General features: G+C 44.2%; 1 protein-coding gene across 1 annotated transcript in view; it reads left to right on the forward strand.

Moving 5' to 3' along the window:
* Window positions 1-313: 313 nt before the first annotated feature.
* The window catches only part of LOC120515086 (interferon-induced protein 44-like), a 48,628-nt gene continuing 30,499 nt past the window's right edge, over window positions 314-18,442 (forward strand). Inside the window, exons 1-3 of the mRNA XM_039735812.1 lie at window positions 314-425; window positions 5,434-5,479; window positions 13,914-13,989. Coding sequence (XP_039591746.1) covers window positions 5,455-5,479; window positions 13,914-13,989 — 101 coding nt within the window. The 5' untranslated portion in view covers window positions 314-425; window positions 5,434-5,454. The remainder of the gene's footprint in view (window positions 426-5,433; window positions 5,480-13,913; window positions 13,990-18,442) is intronic.

Here is an 18,442-nt window from a genome sequence, read left to right on the forward strand (position 1 = left end):
AAGGTGGATGAGCTCATTTATGTCCCAGTGACATTTCCTGTCCATTGGACGTATTCAGCGTTGGCATTTATAGTGGATTGTGTCCTTTAGTTCACTATGTCTGCGTTACATGAAGTTTGACATGTCAAAGCAGTGCTAATGTTTGGATAACAGGGACACAGCGACTGGACGGACATATGGACAGATTCACACAAGGACATGGAGATGAGTGTGCTGAGGGTACTGTAGCAACCCTTTATATTGGAGTTCTTCCCGGAAAAGCAGAGAATGTGGATTTCACTTTCACTTTCACATTGAGTCAGCTCTACTGGCACAAGGGGGTTTCCTGAGCTTCACAGACCTCGTCCCACCCTAATCTCTCACAGGCTACATAAAGAGAGAGCAGCTCAGCCGCTGAGTGAAAACATCTTGGGGCATCGCAGCAGGTGAGTGACCGGGGGTCTGAGGGGGTGGCCGTGGTCGGACCTTTGAATTGCAGTCTCTCATCAGCCTTTGCTTTATCACACACTGGCTGAGGTAGGACATCCAGCTGATTTCTGTAGGCAGCACTTTAATGTCTGGCTTTTTATTTCAATGTAAGCCCATCTAGTCCTAGGGTGTCTAATTCAATTTTATTGAAGGGCAAAAATAATCCTCTATGTTCTGAATGTGGGCACCAAAAATAACAAACCAAATGTCATGCACAGAAGTGACTTACTACATTTTGTTGTACTGGTTTGGACTCATGTGGTCTTATTATGTTCAATTATTATCCTGTTCCTTATGCCTCCATTCTTTTGGGCAGAAATCTGAGCAGGCTGGCATGACATCAGCTCATCGCTATCTGGCTTGATGCCTTCTGCTACAGCCACTCAAAATAAAAGTATGAAGTATGTGTGCTTTGAATTGTTGGATCAAATCAGTGAAAACAACTCTTCAGAATAAATATGCACTCAGAAAAGACAGGAGCCGCATGAAGCTGGAAATACGTCACTGTGTCTAGAAGTGAGAAACAAAGATCAGAATAGGAGTCAACCCCGGGTGGTTTAGTAGCTCAGTCAGGTCACTTTGAATTGCCATGAGCATCGCTGCACGTGCCAACAGCAAACAGATTAGGAAAAAGATGAAAAGCGAACTGCTGCAGTTTATCATCAGAAAAGAGTCGCTCAGAAGAGTTAATTTGATTCCATCTGCAGCAGCTTAATCTTTGGCACACGTTCTGCATTGGAAAGGCTGCACTGAGCTATTTAGAGATCACTCAGTAAAGACGGCAATGGACATGGATATCTAGCTGCAGTGGTGACTCTCACAGACTCCATTTTAGGTGGAAGGCTTTAACGGCACTCTGCACCTCTGCAGTCTTAGATTCAGAGCACTGACCTCACACGAGAATGTAATGTTAAACAACACGTGACAGCTCCATGACATCCTTACTTTGGTCTCACACACAAAGTGCTATTTGTTTCTAACAGCTTGACAAATCTCTTGAATGTGCCACCACAACTTTGTCCAAAGCACATCTGTGTAGAAAGGTGCATCAGTGAAATGTAAATGGCGAACATGTAATACTTTTCTGATAACTTGCTTGCTGTGCATTTACTAGGGTGTACATAATAAGTACAGTTTGACACTCAATTACCAGCGCAGTTGTTTCTATTTATAAGTGTGTGGATGTCCATTCACTGTATGTTATTAATATTCCTCTACTGCAGGGGCCATCAACTCGGCTCCAGTCCTGGAGGTCCGCAGTGGCTGTAGGTTTTCGCTTTATCCAAATTCTTCATGAGAACCTTTTATTTACTACTTAAGCACAGTGCTTTTTGGGACTTTTAGTTAACTCATTTGATACGATTCAGAACCCTTAACTGCTCAATTTTAGTTTTAATCGGCTGTATTTATGTTTTATTCCTTTCTATCAGTGCTGCTTAAATGGACTACAAATCCCAGCAGGTTTGAGAGCACTTTGCCTTTGGACAGATTTAGGTGTTGCCAGGGGATTGCTGAGACTTTAAAAGTGGCCAGAAGAAGCCGGCAGCTTTGTGGTCGTTTAGGTCTACTTGTTTCAATGCTTCATCCTCAGTCAGATCACAAATACAACTTCCCTGCGTTACAGTTTTTCTAGATTTACGTTCTTCTCCTGGTCCTGCTTGTTTTTGCAATTTCATGTTAGTTGGTTACGTCTTCGTCTGGAGACCACTAGCTCCCAATCACTTCAAGTCTTCACATAACAAATGGAACTCGGTAGGACAAAATTTTCCTAACATTTAGGAGGCTGTTAACTTGATTATCATCGCTCATTTCTGTGGAACTGCAGTGTCTGTGGACGGCATTGTGAGTGTTTACCGTTTACCCTTTTGTGCTTAGTGTTTTGTTGGGTTTGATTTGTTCAGCGCTAGTTGTGTCATTATCGCAGTTGGGGAAATTGGGTGGGATTTGTGTGCGTGTTGTTTGTTCATTTTTTTTACCTTCATTGCTTGTTATTGATTTTCTGAACATTCATTTTAAGTGTCTCTGTCTGTGAGTGTATGAGCCGGGTCCAGGCTGGGGGTATTCCTGGGGTCCCCAAAATAAAATTTGCAAATCACCATTTAACAGCGGTGTAAACCCGAATGTTCATTGAAATCTCAGTACATGCATCATGAAGTATCTGCGTTAGCAAAAGGTTTTAAAATAAATGAGGGAGAAGGAAAGGACCAAGAAGTACAAATCTGTCCCACGCAACAAAAAATATTGATGATGTCCTCAGAAAATGAAAAATCTACAATGTGATAAAGATTTGTATTGGAACAATGAAGGCACCAGCAACCTAGAAAACTAAAGAGAATTGATCTGCTAGGCCTGCCTTCTAATTAGAAAACTGGTTGGAATGAAAATCCCCAGGACTGGAGTTGAGGACCCTGCTCAACTGTATTGCTATGTACCTTCTGCTTACACTTTCCAAAGTACAACGTGAATAATGAAGGATGTTTAATAATTTAGATTCATTCAGAAGTAACTAAATTGTACTTTTACTTGAGTAGTTTGTCATGTACTTTTACTTAGTAAATATTTGCGTAAGTATTAAACATTCAACTATAATTGTTCAGTACTATCAGTAACCCCTGATATCTGAGGTGTCTCAAACCTGCCACAGTCTTGTGTTCAGTTATAATGGTGAATAAATAAATACGACCCAAACTAACACACATCCTTACAATTGCCTACAGATCCCTCTTGTATGTTGTCAATTTCTGTACAAACACAGTGAAGTTCTGGCTGGCACAGGCCACTGCTTTCTCTGTGCCATCCTCTGCCAGCATTGCCCCGCATAGTTAGAAAGCAATTGCACAGCACAGAGGAAATATGGATGTTTAAAATCAGCCATTACAATCTCTGGCTCATTCAATGCAGGCAGTCATATGATGCTGACATTTGTCCTGAAGGGATTTTCCAGACATAGCTCTGTGTCTTTCTCTTCTCTTCTTTGTCACTGCCTCCTCCACTCCTCCATGAAAGCCTTGTCCTCCTTTTCCCAACTCTGGATCCCCAAGCAGTGGCAGGCAGCTCCTTATAAGCACTTTGGGGATTCTGAAGCCGTAGTTTGGAAATACTTCCTGGTGAGGTGAGAAGCTGACAAAGTAGGGGTCCTCAGTCTCCATGGCATTCCCCAGCGGCACCCACATAACCCGAAAATGGTGTAAGAGACATAAGCTTTATAAAGCTCCTGATAGCTGGTCTTTAGAAGGACTGTTGGTTTCTTCTGCGACTGGATCTGCTGCTTCCTTCATCAATTGTTCTAAGTCTTCTGCAGGCATCTTCATCTCAGTGTCTGCCAGTACACATCACCGGCCTTACACAGAATGCTAAGTCCATTCCTCCATCTCTTTCATGATCACGTCACTTTGTATGTAGACAGATTCACGTTCTTTTGAAGGGCTGTGTTTTCAAATATCGTTTTGTTTGAAGGCTGTAATATTCACTCACCACTTCTCAAGCTTTGGAGATTCACCACAAATAAAACAGGAAAATACTATTAATAGTTTATTGAAGTGCAATTCAATGGCACACATTTTGTAAAAATTTAACAGCCATGACGAACAAGAATTCTTTTAACATATGCAACTTCATTTTAATAGGCAGAAAACAAAAATCAGAGTCCCTTGGAAACCACAGAATGACTTTGAAATGTGGAACTATGGGTTTGTACTTTCTGGTTCTTCTAATAATTCTTGTGGCAGCATTTTGAATGAGCTGAAAGCTGCCTGTAGCACAATTTGAGCAGCCAGTGAGCTTCACATTGCAGTAGTCAGCCTTACTAGAAAATAAGGCATGAAGTCATTTCTCAGTATCCTCAATAATTAGGAAATGTTATAATTGTTTGACATTTTAAAATGGAAAAACATGATTTAGATAGTTTCTTATGTGTTTTATTTAAAGGACATGCTATTGTTCAGTAATTGAGTTAAAAAGTGACAGAATCTTGCTATGGTCTCATCATTCCCCCAGTAAATAGCATTGGTGTTTTTTTTTCTGTATTCAGAGTCAAGTTGTTCTCATACATCCACTCCTTTAGCTCACTGAGAGAACTAATGAAGGACAACATCAGGGAAATGTCACTTGGTTTAGATGAAAGGTATAACTGGGTGTCATCTTCCAAACAGAGAAAATGAATGTGACGTTTTCTAATGAGAGTTACCAATGGAAGCATGTAAAGTCAAACAGTTGTGATCCCAGTACTGATCCCTGTGAGACACCATATTTAACTCCTGAGTGTAATGATGGAGTCATGAAAGCACATTTCTATACGTATTCAAATTGAGCTCATAAAGAATAACTAAGTCAGATGAGGACGTCACCCTGCTATTAGTTTATGAGTTTCACCTCCTTCATCTTCAGTCTCACTCAGCATCTCTGAAATACCAAGAACATATTTTTAGTCAACGTGCTTCCCCATATTGTAATCATTGAAGACCCCACAATTTTCTTTAATAATTCAACAGGTTGTCTTTTTTCCCTTCTTGGTAAAATGTTTCCACTCTAGTGGAACTCCACCTCTAGTGGCCCTTGAGAGTATTGCAGGGTAGGCAGGTTTTTATGCATATTATAAGAAAAAAACAAAAAAAAAAACAGGCACACACTGCAGGCCAAATGAAAAGCCTGGGCAGCTTGTTTGGACAGCGCTGGTCTACACAGACAGTGAGCAGACATTGGTTTGAACTTGCAGCTCCGCAGCTATGAGGAGGAAGAAACATCCATTTTGTATTGAAACCAAGAGAAGCATGTTGTTTAAAATGACATGAAACTATTTAATTTGGAGGATTCTCACTTTTACTTATCATTGCACACGTATGTTAATTTTCCCTTCAAGGCGAGTGATGTGGTAAGTCATAAGGTGTGTGATTCTGAGGAGATTACATGCCATTACCTATCGCCATGTTCCTCACTTCATTGCCATTCTCTTCTTTCTAATTCCAGCTTTGAAGTACATTAACAGACATGGGACAAGCACAATCCCAACCAGGTAAGGCCCGCCACTCCAGCCTCCTTTCTTTTATACTTGTTAAGTCTCATTTGTGTCACCAGCAATCAGATTACATTCAGGAGAAGAGGCAGCCATGATGTTTCTCTTCAAAGAGCTTCAGTGCCAAGATCTTTTGCTAAGCTGGACGCTTCTAGGCTCTCACAGGGGCTTTTCAACATTCAGTGGTCATCTGCCTAAGTGCCTACAGTTGAGCACATGAAGACCACATGTGTTTATAACTTGCTGGTTCAGTAAAACTGATGGTGACTCCAGCTGAGTTAAAAAGTGTCAGAATGGTGTTGCATTCCCCCATTAAAAACAGAGAGAAGTCATTCTCATCCATCACTGACACAATTAATTAAAGTGAACATTAGAGAAAGGTAATTTGGTCTAAAACAAAAGTATTCTTGGGTGTTTTCTGCATTTGAGTGAAAACTGATGCTGTTATTTCTGCAGACTTCCTAATGGAGGCTTGTAAAGTGGAAAAAGTAAAGGTCAGAGCACTGAGCCTGCAGTACACCATATTTAACTTCTGAATATAATGATGGAGTCCTGTCAGCACATTTGTGAATGAACTAAAATTATATTTGAAAAATAAGAACTTGTAATCAGTAGGTGGTGCCACCATAACCCCAAACCCCAGACTCAATAACACCCACCATAGTCAGAGGATCAGTCCAACAAGCACCAAAACAATAAAGTGTTTCCTCTCCTTTTGCCTTCAGTTGAGTATCACCCGCCGCCTCCCAACAGTCTATAAGGTAAAGCAGTGGGCTCCTTATAAAATGGACCCAGAACAGCTTCTGGTAACCCAGCATGACTTGAGTGAAGTACGTCTGAGCTGTTTGAGATCCAGGGTACTTCTTCTCTGACAGTTCATCCTTGTGGCACTCAGGGACCCTGTCAGGGCTGCACTTGGACATGGACTCCAGTTCCCATGAACCTCTGCGGGTGTTCAAGTTAGAACACCTCCAGCAGACAACTGCCACCTAATGTATAGACGGTGGAACTTCTCCTGGCCTCTGGCTCATGCTTGTGCATCCCCTGGCACCTTCCACTTTATTCTGAAGTAATGCCCATCTGCCCTCTGTATCAGTCACACCAGGCAAGCTCTGTGCCTGACAGCCCAATGTCATTTGCCAGATTATGTAACAGAATAGAATGCTAAAAGTTGTGAAAGCAGAGGATATTAAGATGTTATTTATAATAAATCTTCAGGTATGTTTGATTAGTCACTGGAGATTAATGTGACATTAGAAATATATCGTGTGATGGGGTCGACAGTCACAATGCAGCAGAAAGTTCAGTCTTTTTTAATTTTTTATTACAAGACACATACAGCACATTATCCAACCTGCTTAATATAATTCAGATTTGTAGGATGGCACCTCTCTTAGCAGCATCAGACACAAGGCAGGAACCAGTTTTGGACGGGGTGTCTCAGTCATACAAACACACATACTGTACGTGCATTCAGACTTACACAAGGGCCACTTTGGAATCACCCGCTAACCTGACACATCATTTTCATTCTTCCATGTCTTCCGTGTCTTGGAGTACAAATGCTTGAGAAATTTTCTCCCCAGAGAATGGTAGATAAGTTTTAAAAATCCTTTGAAGTTAATTTTTTGAAATCTCTAATGTGATTGCTCTTATGGTGCACTACAGCATTCCCTGCTTGATTTTCATTTTTCCTGAAGTGTTTCCTCATGCAGGCATCCATTTGATTTAGAAGACAACAGCTGCTAGGCTGCCATCAAATGGGCCGATTAAAGCAAATAATTTATTCCCTACATTGAATTTTTTAATATCTTTGACTAATGCAGCATGCAACAGTTAAATTAAAAAAAAACTCTCTAGCACATGCATACTGAAGGCAAAGACTGAGACGTTCACGGTTAATCTGGGTGGCTTCTGCTCCTCCTTTCCTCTACAGTATGATTAGAATATCAGTACGTTGAAGTGAACAGTTCAGACACGCAGTTGTACATTTGACCGTCGGATAAAGAGTGCCCAGAGTGAGCTCCAGTTCTGCCCCTAAGGACTTCCTTCGTATCCCAGGCCCACTCTTGACAGTATTTGCTAAACAGCAGTCACATAATGGATGTGATGGTTGAACCAGATTTCCATTCCTGGCTTCTTTTTACTTTTGTTGATATTTTATTCTTTATTTGCTATTGTTTTGGGCTATTTTTGTACATCAAAGCTTTTGACAATTATTGTCCTTTGATTTAATGTATTTTGGGTTTCTACTTATTATATTTTTTTATGCGTGGTAAGTCTACAAATTGTTGGTAAGTGTTTCCCAAGCCAAAGGAATGGGACCCACCTACCACTGCAGCTGGGGTGCTGTCCTCAGCCTTTTGAAACACCCATGATGCCTCAAAATCTTTGCTCAGGTATCAACGCATCTTCCTGGCTATTGTTGTTTGGCTCCCCTTTTGTGCTTCCCTGTTGGGAATTTATTCTGCTGTTTGATTTTTGACTCTTGACCTTTGATTTTGTTCTTTGTGTTTTTATTATTTTCCACCAGTTTTAAATCCTACCTTTGTCAAAATAAACTTTGTTGTCAGTTGGTAATACAGGTAAAATTCCATTACTACGAACTGCAAGGGACCTAAAAAATATTTAGTTGTAATGATATTCTGTATTTGTAGCAATACTGCTTTCTTTAACTTGCGTCCAGGCGTTTGCAATCATTTCAATAGTTTCTTTCACGTTAATTATAATCTCCTCCTGTCTACAAGTTATGCTGATGAGAATTTTTCTCATCACTTTTTTGCAATAATACACTTTCAGGATGCAAATTATGCCCAAATCCAATGGCTGAAGCACTGCCGTGCAATTGGGTGGGAGGAATTCAACGCAAACATTATCTAAATGTGGAAGCATGTTGTGGGCAGCACAGTTATCAATCAGAAGCAGAATCATCCTTTTCTTCTTCTTCATATTGTGAGGTTTCTGAACTCTTTTGGGATCCCCCCCACCCAATGGGAACGTCACGCTGAAGTGCGTCCCGAAGCGCGATTGCCGCATCTGTGGAAGATTGTTTGTCCGTTGCTGGGGCAGGGCAACAGCAGATTCACAGTGATGCAGTGAGGCGCCACAGAAGCGAATCCTAAAAGATTGGGGTCGTGCTATAAGTCCCTGTCTTACACCCCAAAACACGAGGCTGAGTCTCAGTACTTTAACAAAACCAGCTTTATTCAACTTGAAACAGGAACAGCAGAATTATTTATTGTAGCGTGATCTGCCACTCTGCTATACACAGACAGCAGTCAGGCAGGGTCGTGGCCAGGTTAGTGGCCTAGTAATCCTGTTACCTGCATTTACAATGTTCCTTGCAGCACCCATTGAGATCTTTTCTTTTTTTTTTTGGTGGAGAGAGACGCAGCAGAGCTGTGAACCTGTTGTTGCCACAGCAACAGATAAACAGTCTTCCAGAGACGCGGTTCGAACTTCAGGACACTGTTCGGTGTGTTGTCCAGTTCGGGATGGTAACAAGAGAGTTTAGAAACCTCATATTTTTTTGAATGAGTGCCACATTAATAGGAATGTTCCTTGAATGAGCATCACTGAACTACATAAAAACAGCGTTTTAGATGTCTTCAAATGCAGCAGTTTGCATATGTTTGCAACTCGAGATTTTTCTTCTTTTTTTGCTCGGTCTTTCAAGAAAGTTGACAGTGTCGATGGTGAAATTCTAAATTCACTGGCAACATCTTTTTTGTTTTTGCCGCAATCAAGAGCTGCAAAAATGTAAAGTTTTTTTCTTCTAATATGAACTGTTATCATTTTTTCGTGTCTGCCATTTCTATAGGAGGGTGACAATGAATTAAATTCCAATGCATGTTTTTCAAATGTTGGCGAGCAATAAGCTAAAGGTATCACTGAAAACCACGAATAAAACAGCAAAAAAATGAGTACGAGGAAAGTTCGAAGAAAGAATTTTATTTTACAATGTTTCTGTTTGGGGATCGTTGTGCACAACTGAGCTGCGACCACAGAGCTAACTGCTCTGTGGATGATTCATTCAAGCATTTCAAGGTATTTTGTGCACTTCGTTGTAAAGAAAGTATCTGTTGAATGTACTTTGTTGTAACAAGATTTCTTAGACCCGTGTCATATGGAGAAACTGTCGGGACCATAAAAATACTGTTATAATGAAAATTTCGTTGTAAAAATATTCGTTGTAACAGAATTTTACCCATAGTTTAACTGTTAATTAGTGGAAAGATACTGCTGGCCTCTATTTCTAGTACTTAGTGCACACTTTTTTGTTTTCCTGTCTGTTTTGAGAATCCTCGCACCAGAATGCCTTTCCTTATATCCGTATTTCAAGAAAATGTCAATTTTTTAAGAGGCAGGCTAGCTTACGTTCAACTGTTGTGATACAATATGAAATAATTAATCATTTATCTAATTAACAAAATGAAAAATAATTGTGGAGTCACGAGGGTACTATCTGTTTCCTATCCACCTTTGTTTCACATCTTGAAATGTGTGTTGTCAGCAAAAGAAATTCTGTATCTTCAATTATGTGAATAAGGTAAGAGGAAGGAAACCTTGATACCTTTGTAAATACGGAGTTAATTCATGGTTTCAATAAGAATTATGTTCACATTAATTTAGTAAATACAAAAAAAAAAAAACAGTTTCCAGAGTTGTACTGTTGCTCAACATAAAACCGCTTCAGTATTTACTTGTAAAACAAAAACAACACATTTCAATCACTTGGCAACATAAAATAACAAATGAAATAGAAACTAAATTTTGAGGAATTTGCAGTTTAAAATATATAATAATTTTCACGTATTCCTGTGGTTTATTTAGGCAAACATTTGAAAGCAACAAGCGTAGTGTCAGCTTATTATAAAACAGTACGTATCAGGAGTCAGCACAGATTCCTGGTGTCTTATATGATCAGCTCCCATGTATAAAATTATGGACTTTATATGATTTTATTTTTTAGCCTTGTGTTTCTTCCCACCTGGCATTGTATTGCTATTGTCAGCAAAATAGACCCGAAGGGGTGTTGTGACACGAGCCGTTTACTCATTGAACAGTGTTCTCAGGCCATTTTAACCCTTCCACCCAGCTTGGTTATTATAGCCACAAGTGTCCCTGATCTCCCCATGGGCTCACCACCTATGGGAGGGGCCAAGGAGGTTGGGTGCAATGTGAGTTGGGTGGTGGACGAAGGCGGGGACCTTTGCAGTCTGATCCTCGGCTACAGAAACTGGCTCTTGGGACGTGGAATGTCACCTCTCTGAAGGGGAAGGAGCCTGAGCTAGTGCGTGAGGTCGAGAGGTTCCGGCTAGATATAGTTGGACTCACCTCGACGCACAGCTTGGACTCTGGAACCAATCTCCTTGAGAGGGGCTGGACTCTCTACCACTCTGGAGTTGCCCCCGGTGAGAGGCGCCGAGCAGGTGTGGGCATACTTATTGCCCCCGACTCGGAGCCTGTGCATTGGGGTTTACCCGGTGGACGAGAGGGTGGCCTCCCTCCGCCTTAGGGTGGGGGGAAGGGTCCTGACTGTTGTTTGTGCGCGCCAACAGCAGTTTGGAGTATCCACCCTTTTGGAGTCTCTGGAGGGTTGCTAGAGGGCATACCTTCTGGGGATTCCCTCGTTTTGCTGGGAGACTTCAGTGCTCACGTGGGCAATGACAGTGAGAGCTGGAAGGGCGTGATTGGGAGGAATGGCCCCCCCGATCTGAACCCGAGCGGTGTTTTGTTATTGGACTTCTGTGCTCGTCACGGATTGTCCATAACGAACACCATGTTCAAGCATAAGGGTGTTCATATGTGCACTTGGCACCAGGACACCCTAGGCCTCAGGTCGATGATCGAATTTGTGGTCGGTGTCCGGACTTGCGGCCATATGTCTTGGACACTCGGGTGAAGAGAGGGGCGGAGCTGTCAACTGATCACCACCTGGTGGTGAGTTGGCTTCGATGGTGGGGAAGATGCGGTCAGACCTGGTAGGCCCAAGCGTGTTGTGAGGGTCTGCTGGGAACGGCTGGCAGAGTCCCCTGTCAGAAGTAGCTTCAACTCCCACCTCCGGCAGAACTTCAACCCGCCCCGAGGGAGGTGGGGACATTGAGTCGAATGGGCCATGTTCCGTGCCTCTATTGTTGAGGCGGCTGACCGGAGCTGTGGCCGCAAGGTGGTCGGTGCCTGTCGTGGCGGCAATCCCCAACCCGTTGGTGGACACCGGCGGTGAGGGATGCCGTCAAGCTGAAGAAGGAGTCCTATAGGACTTTTTTGTCCTGTGGGTCTCTGGAGGCAGCTGATAGGTACCGGCAGGCCAAGCGAACGCGGCTTCGTTGTTGCTGAGGCAAAACTCGGGCATGGGAGGAGTTTGAGAGGCCATGGAGAACGACTTTGGACGGCTTCGAGGAGATTCTGGTCCACCGTCCGGCGTCTCAAGAGAGGGAAGCAGTGCAGTGTCAACACCGTATATGGTGGGGATGGTGCGCTGCTGACCTCGACTTGACGCGGGTCGGTGGGAGGAGTACTTGAAGACCTCCTCAATCCCACTAACATGCCTTCCAATGAGGAAGCAGAGCCTGGGGACTCTGAGGTGGGCTCTCCCATCTCTGGGACTGAAGTCACCGAGGTGGTCAAAAACTCCTTGGTGGCAGGGCCCGGGGTGGATGAGATCGCCGGAGTTCCTTAAGGCTCTGGATGTTGTAGGACTGTCTTGGTTGACACGTCTCTGCAACATCGCATGGACATCGGGACAGTGCCTCTGGATTGGCAGACCGGGGTGGTGGTCCCGCTCTTTAAAAGGGGACCGGAGGGTGTGTTCCAACTATAGAGGGATCACACTCCTCAGCCTCCCTGGAAAAGTCTATTCGGGGGTTCTGGAGAGGAGGGTCCGTCGGATAGTGAACCTCGGATTCAGGAGGAACAGTGTGGTTTCAGTCCTGGACGCGGAACAGTGGACCAGCTCTTCACCCTTAGCAGAGTCCTGGAGGGTGCATGGGAGTTTGCCCGACCGGTCTACATGTGTTTTGTGGACTTGGAAAAGGCATTCGACCGTGTCCCTCGGGAATCCTGTGGGGGTGCTCGGGAGTATGGGGTACCGGACCCCCTGATAAGAGCTGTTCGGTCTCTGTACAACCGGTGTCAGAGCTTGGTCCGCATTGCCGGCAGTAAGTCGAGCCCGTTTCCAGTGAGAGTTGGACTCCGCCAGGGCTGCCCTTTGTCACCGATTCTGTTCATAACTTTTATGGACAGAATTTCTAGCGCAGCCAGGGTGTTGAAGGGGTCCGGTTTGGTGGACTCAGGATTGGGTCACTGCTTTTGCAGATGATGTTGTCCTGTTTGCTTCATCAGGCCGTGATCTTCAGCTCTCTCTGGATCGGTTCGCAGCTGAGTGTGAAGCGGCTGGGATGAGAATCAGCACCTCCAAATCCGAGAGCATGGTCCTCAGCCGGAAAAGGGTGGAGTGCCCTCTCAGGGTTGGGGGAGAGATCCTGCCCCAAGTGGAGGAGTTCAAGTATCTCGGGGTCTTGTTCACGAGTGAGGGAAGAATGGAGCGTGAGATCGACAGGCGGATCGGTGCGGCATCCGCAGTGATGCGGGCTCTGCATCGGTCTGTCGTGGTGAAAAGGAGCTGAGCCGTAAGGCAAAGCTCTCAATTTACCAGTCGATCTACCTTCCTACCCTCACCTATGGTCATGAGCTATGGGTAGTGACCGAAAGAACGAGATCGCGAATACAAGCGGCTGAAATGAGTTTCCTCCGCAGGGTGTCTGGGCTTTCCCTTAAAGATAGGGTGAGAAGCTCAGTCATCCGGGAGGGGCTCAGAGTAGAGCCGCTGCTCCTCCGCATCGAGAGGAGTCAGATGAGGTGGCTCGGGCATCTGATCAGGATGCCTCCTGGACGCCTCCCTGGTGAGGTGTTCCGGGCACGTCCAACCGGGAGGAGGCCCCGGGGAAGACCCAGGACACGCTGGAGGGACTATGTCTCCCGGCTGGCCTGGGAACGCCTTGGGATTCTCCCGGAAGAGCTGGAAGAAGTGGCCGGGGAGAGGGAAGTCTGGGCCTCTCTGCTTAAGCTGCTGCCCCGCGACCCGACCTCGGATAAGCGGAAGAGAATGGATGGATGGATGGGTGTCCCTGATGCTGCGGTTCATTATATAGAAACACACAGACGTCATCTCTTACCCAAGTGAAATGCCTGGACTGATTTAAGGAGTGTGGAGATCAGAAGACGCCTGTGTGTGTATTACATAAATGTCACCCTGCTGCCACCATGAGGGCATGTGCCCATTTGACCACAAGCTTGCTAATTCTGACTTTGCAGGTGGTCACTGTTCCAAAAAACTGATTATGATTTAGGGAGACTGGCATGTGGCTGTCTTGTTAAGTTGTGAATGTCATGAGTGCCAAAATTAACAACTAAAACTTTGTTTATTTTGAAGAGTACAGACAGCCAACACCACCACCACCACCGCCTTTGCTTGAAAAACCATGGAGGAAGCAGGAATTTAACACAAGGTGAGTATCTGCCTGCACACTTTCCCCCTTTATTATTCCTTTTACCATAACTTTTCATGATCTGTCTGTCTCTTATACAGCACCTTTCATTATCTGTCAATCTAATAATTTGACATGGACCATGCTTTGAAATTCAGAGATGCTTACTGCTGCCACCAGGATTTTTAACTCACACTGGTATCTTTATTTTCAGCTTCTTTGCCTAATATTATTGACATGCTTCCCAAGTACTTTTAGTTCTTTTTGATTTCTTTTTATTAATCAGAAGGCAATTAAGCAGCCATCACAAATAATACAGAAGGCAGTGGAAAGTCAGCTAAACTGGGGGCATTTTCACCGTCTTGTTTGTGCCTTTAATAAAAGAGATTGATGTCAAAATGGAGAGAGATATTTTCACCATTGCTAAAACATTTTGTTGTTTTTTTGACATAAAAGTAAAATATTAGCTAAAATTAGTTCTGATGCACAGATTGACTAGAGGTACAAAGAGCTCAATGTCTAATTTAAAAGGCAGTTACAGAAACCCTAACTAAGAATTAGCTGAGCCAAAAGCCGTCAACCTCTGCCCACTTCTGCAGTAGATGGCTGGCCAGCCTGAATATGAAATACCATTTGTTTCAAAATGAAATAAATGAAATGGCAATTATAAGGTAATTAATCATATGAAAAAGTAAAGATATATATTTAAATGAGTCAATAAATTGTGAAAAAAAAAACAAAAACAAAAACTCATCATTAAATTATGGAATATTTAATGTCATCATTTTGTTTTGGTTCAACAATGTAAGTTACCTTACATTTAAATATTGAAGGTTTTATTTAAATGTAGCCTTATTTAACAGGGGGACATTTCCAAACGACACATTTTCAAATTGCTCTTTCAATGCCAGTGATATTTATTTCAGTTTGCCTCTTTTCATGATGGTTTTGCCACTTTTGTCAATCAATAGCTGAACTTTAACCTATTGGTTAATCCTTTGCTGTTAAATGCTTGTACTTCTTCCTGATTGTAGGCTGCATGGCTACCAAAGATCTTTAGTGCTACTTTACAACTGGCAAAGACGTGGAGGCATTCAAGAGTTGGCTAGTTAGAAAATGATCCTTTACTACATAATGCCTTTTTGAAATGAATTGATAAAATACTGCTCATTGATTTTTACTGCACCACACAGCCTCTACACCCAGTCACTATTCAGGAAATGGATGAGGAGGTGGTGCACTGCTGTAAGAATTTGGGGGTCCACATCATTGATAAGCTGGACTGGTCTCATAAAACTGAGGAAATAGAGAAGAAAGGGCAAAGTAGACTCTGCACTTCTGAAACTTCCAATGACGAAAGAAAACTTTGGACAATGTTTTCCCTTGCCCGGACGCGGGTCACCGGGGCCCCCCTCTGGAGCCAGGCCTGGAGGTGGGGCTCGATGGCGAGCGCCTTGTGGCCAGGCCTGCACCCATGGGGCTCAGCCGGGCACAGCCCGAAGAGGTAACGTGGGTCCTCCTCCCCACGGGCTCACCACCTATGGGAGGGGCCAAGGAGTTTGGGTGCAGTGTGAGTTGGGTGGTGGCCGAAGGCGGAGACCTTGGCGGTCTGATCCTCGGCTACAGAAACTGGCTCTTGTTACGTGGAATGTCACCTCTCTGAAGCTAGTGCGCAAGGTCGAGAGGTTCCGGCTAGATATAGTCGGACTCACCTCAATGCACAGCTTGGATTCTGGAACCAATCTCCTTGAGAGGGGCTGGACTCTCTACCACTCTGGAGTTGCCCCCGGTGAGAGGCGCCGAGCAGGTGTGGGCATACTTATTGCCCCCCGACTTGGAGTCTGTGCGTTGGGGTTTACCCCGGTGGATGAGAGGGTGGCCTCCCTCCGCCTTCGGGTGGGGGGAAGGGTCCTGACTCTTGTTTGTGCATATGAGCCTAACAGCAGTTTGGAGTATCCACCCTTTTTGAAGTCCCTGGAGGGGGTGCTAGAGGGCGTACCTTCTGGGGACTCCCTCGTTCTGCTGGGAGACTTCAGTGCTCACGTGGGCAATGACAGTGAGACCTGGAAGGGCGTGATTGGGAGGAATGGCCCCCCCGATTGGGTCACTGCTTTTTGCAGATGATATTGTCTTGTTTGCTTCATCAGGCCGTGATCTTCAGCTCTCTCTGGATCGGTTCGCAGCTGAGTGTGAAGCGGCTGGGATGAGAATCAGCACCTCCAAATCCGAGACCATGATCCTCAGCCGGAAAAGGGTGGAGTGCCCTCTCAGGGTTGGGGGAGAGATCCTATCCCAAGTGGAGGAGTTCAAGTATCTCGGGGTCTTGTTCACGAGTGAGGGAAGAATGGAGCGTGAGGTCGACAGGTGGATCGGTGTGGCATCCGCAGTGATGTTGGCTCTGCATCGGTCTGTTATGGTGAAAAAAGAGCTGAGCCGCAAGGCTCAGCTCTCAATTTACCAGTCGATCTACGTTCCTACCCTCACTTTTGGTCATGAGCTATGGGTAGTGACCGAAAGAACAAGATCGCGAATACAAGCGGCTGAAATGAGTTTCCTCCGCAGGGTGTCTGGGCTTTCCCTTAAAGATAAGGTGTGAAGCTCAGTCATCCGGGAGGGGCTCAGAGTAGAGCCGCTACTCCTCCGCATCGAGAGGAGTCAGATGAGGTGGCTCGGGCATCTGATCAGGATGCCTCCTGGATGCCTCCCTGGTGAAGTGTTCTGGGCATGTCCAATCGGGAGGAGGCCCCGGGGAAGACCCAGGACACGCTGGAGGGACTATGTCTCCCGGCTGGCCTGGGAACACCTTGGGATTCTCCCAGAAGAGCTGGAAGAAGTGGCCGGGGAGAGGGAAGTCTGGGCCTCTCTGCTTAAGCTGCTGCCCCCGCGACCCGACCCTGGATAAGCGGAAGAGGATGAATGGATGGATGGATGGATGGCACTTCTGAAATGGCGGTAGCAAGGTCCTTTATACTTGTATGTTCTTCAGCTTTTTGATGACCAGTGTGGTGGCCTGGGGCCTCATGTATAAAAACGGTGTTATGTACACCCATTTCCACACTCACATTGTGATGTATAAAAACTAAACTTGGTGTAAAGCCACACATATTCTCATGCCAGCTCAATCCAATGCATATACAAGTTATCTGCTGGGTTTTGCAAACTGGTGGCACTCAGCGTCAAAGCAGTGCTTTTGTTCCTGTGTAGTTTCCCTGTCTTTTTTAGATTCACATCCCTGACACGACTTTATCAAATACACTGAAAATAACCACATATCATTTATTAATTTAAGGCATCTGATTGCTATCAACCTGTAACAATAGAATGGTCCACCGAATGGCTTTAGTTGCTTTAGCATTGTTACTGGCAGTGCACCACTCAGAGTATTTTAATCACATGTATCTGAGTGTGGAATCACAGCTGTACAGCAGCTGATTGGAAAGCTCTGTGATGAGTTGCATCGAGAGCGCTGAGGATTATTGAGATACAGCATCTAACCCTAGAGAACATTTATAGCATGTGCTGCCTCAGCCATGAGCACAGTCTATTTGAATTTCTCCCACTCGGCAAATGCTTCAGAGTCTTTGTTGTAGTGAGCTCATGGTTCAGAAACAGTTTAATCCCAAGAGCTATAAACTCACTCAATTGGTCCATCAAGTGTTCAGAAGACATTAAGAAGGCTAACAGAATGTCAGGATATATAGCACGATGTGTGGAGTACAAGTCGAAGGAGGTTCTGCTCAAGCTTTATAATGCACTGGTGAGGCCTCATCTTGAGTACTGTGTGCAGTTTTGGTCTCCAGGCTACAAAAAGGACATAGCAGCACAAGAGAATGTCCAGAGTAGAACAACTAGGCTGATTCAGGGCTACATGGGATGAATTATGAGGAAAGATTAAAAGAGCTGAGCCTTCACAGTTTAAGCAAAAGAAGATTAAGACGTAACATGATTGAAGTGTTTAAAATTATGAAAGGAGTGAGTCCAGTGGATCGAGACTTTGACTTTAAAATGAGTTCATCAAGAACACGGCGACACAGTTGGAAACTTGTTAAGGGTAAAGTTTGAACAAACATTAATAAGTTTTTCTTTACACAAAGAGCGATTGACACTTGGAATAAGCTACCAAGTAGTGTGGTAGACAGTAAGACGTTAGGGACTTTCAAAACTCGACTTGATGTTTTTTTGTAAGAATAAGTGGATAGGACTGGCAGGCTTTGTTGGTCTGAATGGCCTGTTCTCGTCTAGAGTGTTCTAATGTTCTAGCTGTAACAGCATGAATGTAATGGATTCTGTGTCCTGTCAGTGTAAGAGAAAGTCCATTTAAGAAGCACTTAGTGATTAACACACATAGAGCACATAGAGGAACACATAGAGTACAAATCATTTAATGTGCTACTTTAGTTATGATGGGATCTGAGAAAATCTATTAAATTAAATATTGATTTTAAGATTAAGTTTACGACGTTCTACTTTAATG

Source organism: Polypterus senegalus, chromosome 14 (genome assembly GCF_016835505.1).
Source record: "Polypterus senegalus isolate Bchr_013 chromosome 14, ASM1683550v1, whole genome shotgun sequence".
NCBI classification, from domain to species: domain Eukaryota; kingdom Metazoa; phylum Chordata; class Cladistia; order Polypteriformes; family Polypteridae; genus Polypterus; species Polypterus senegalus.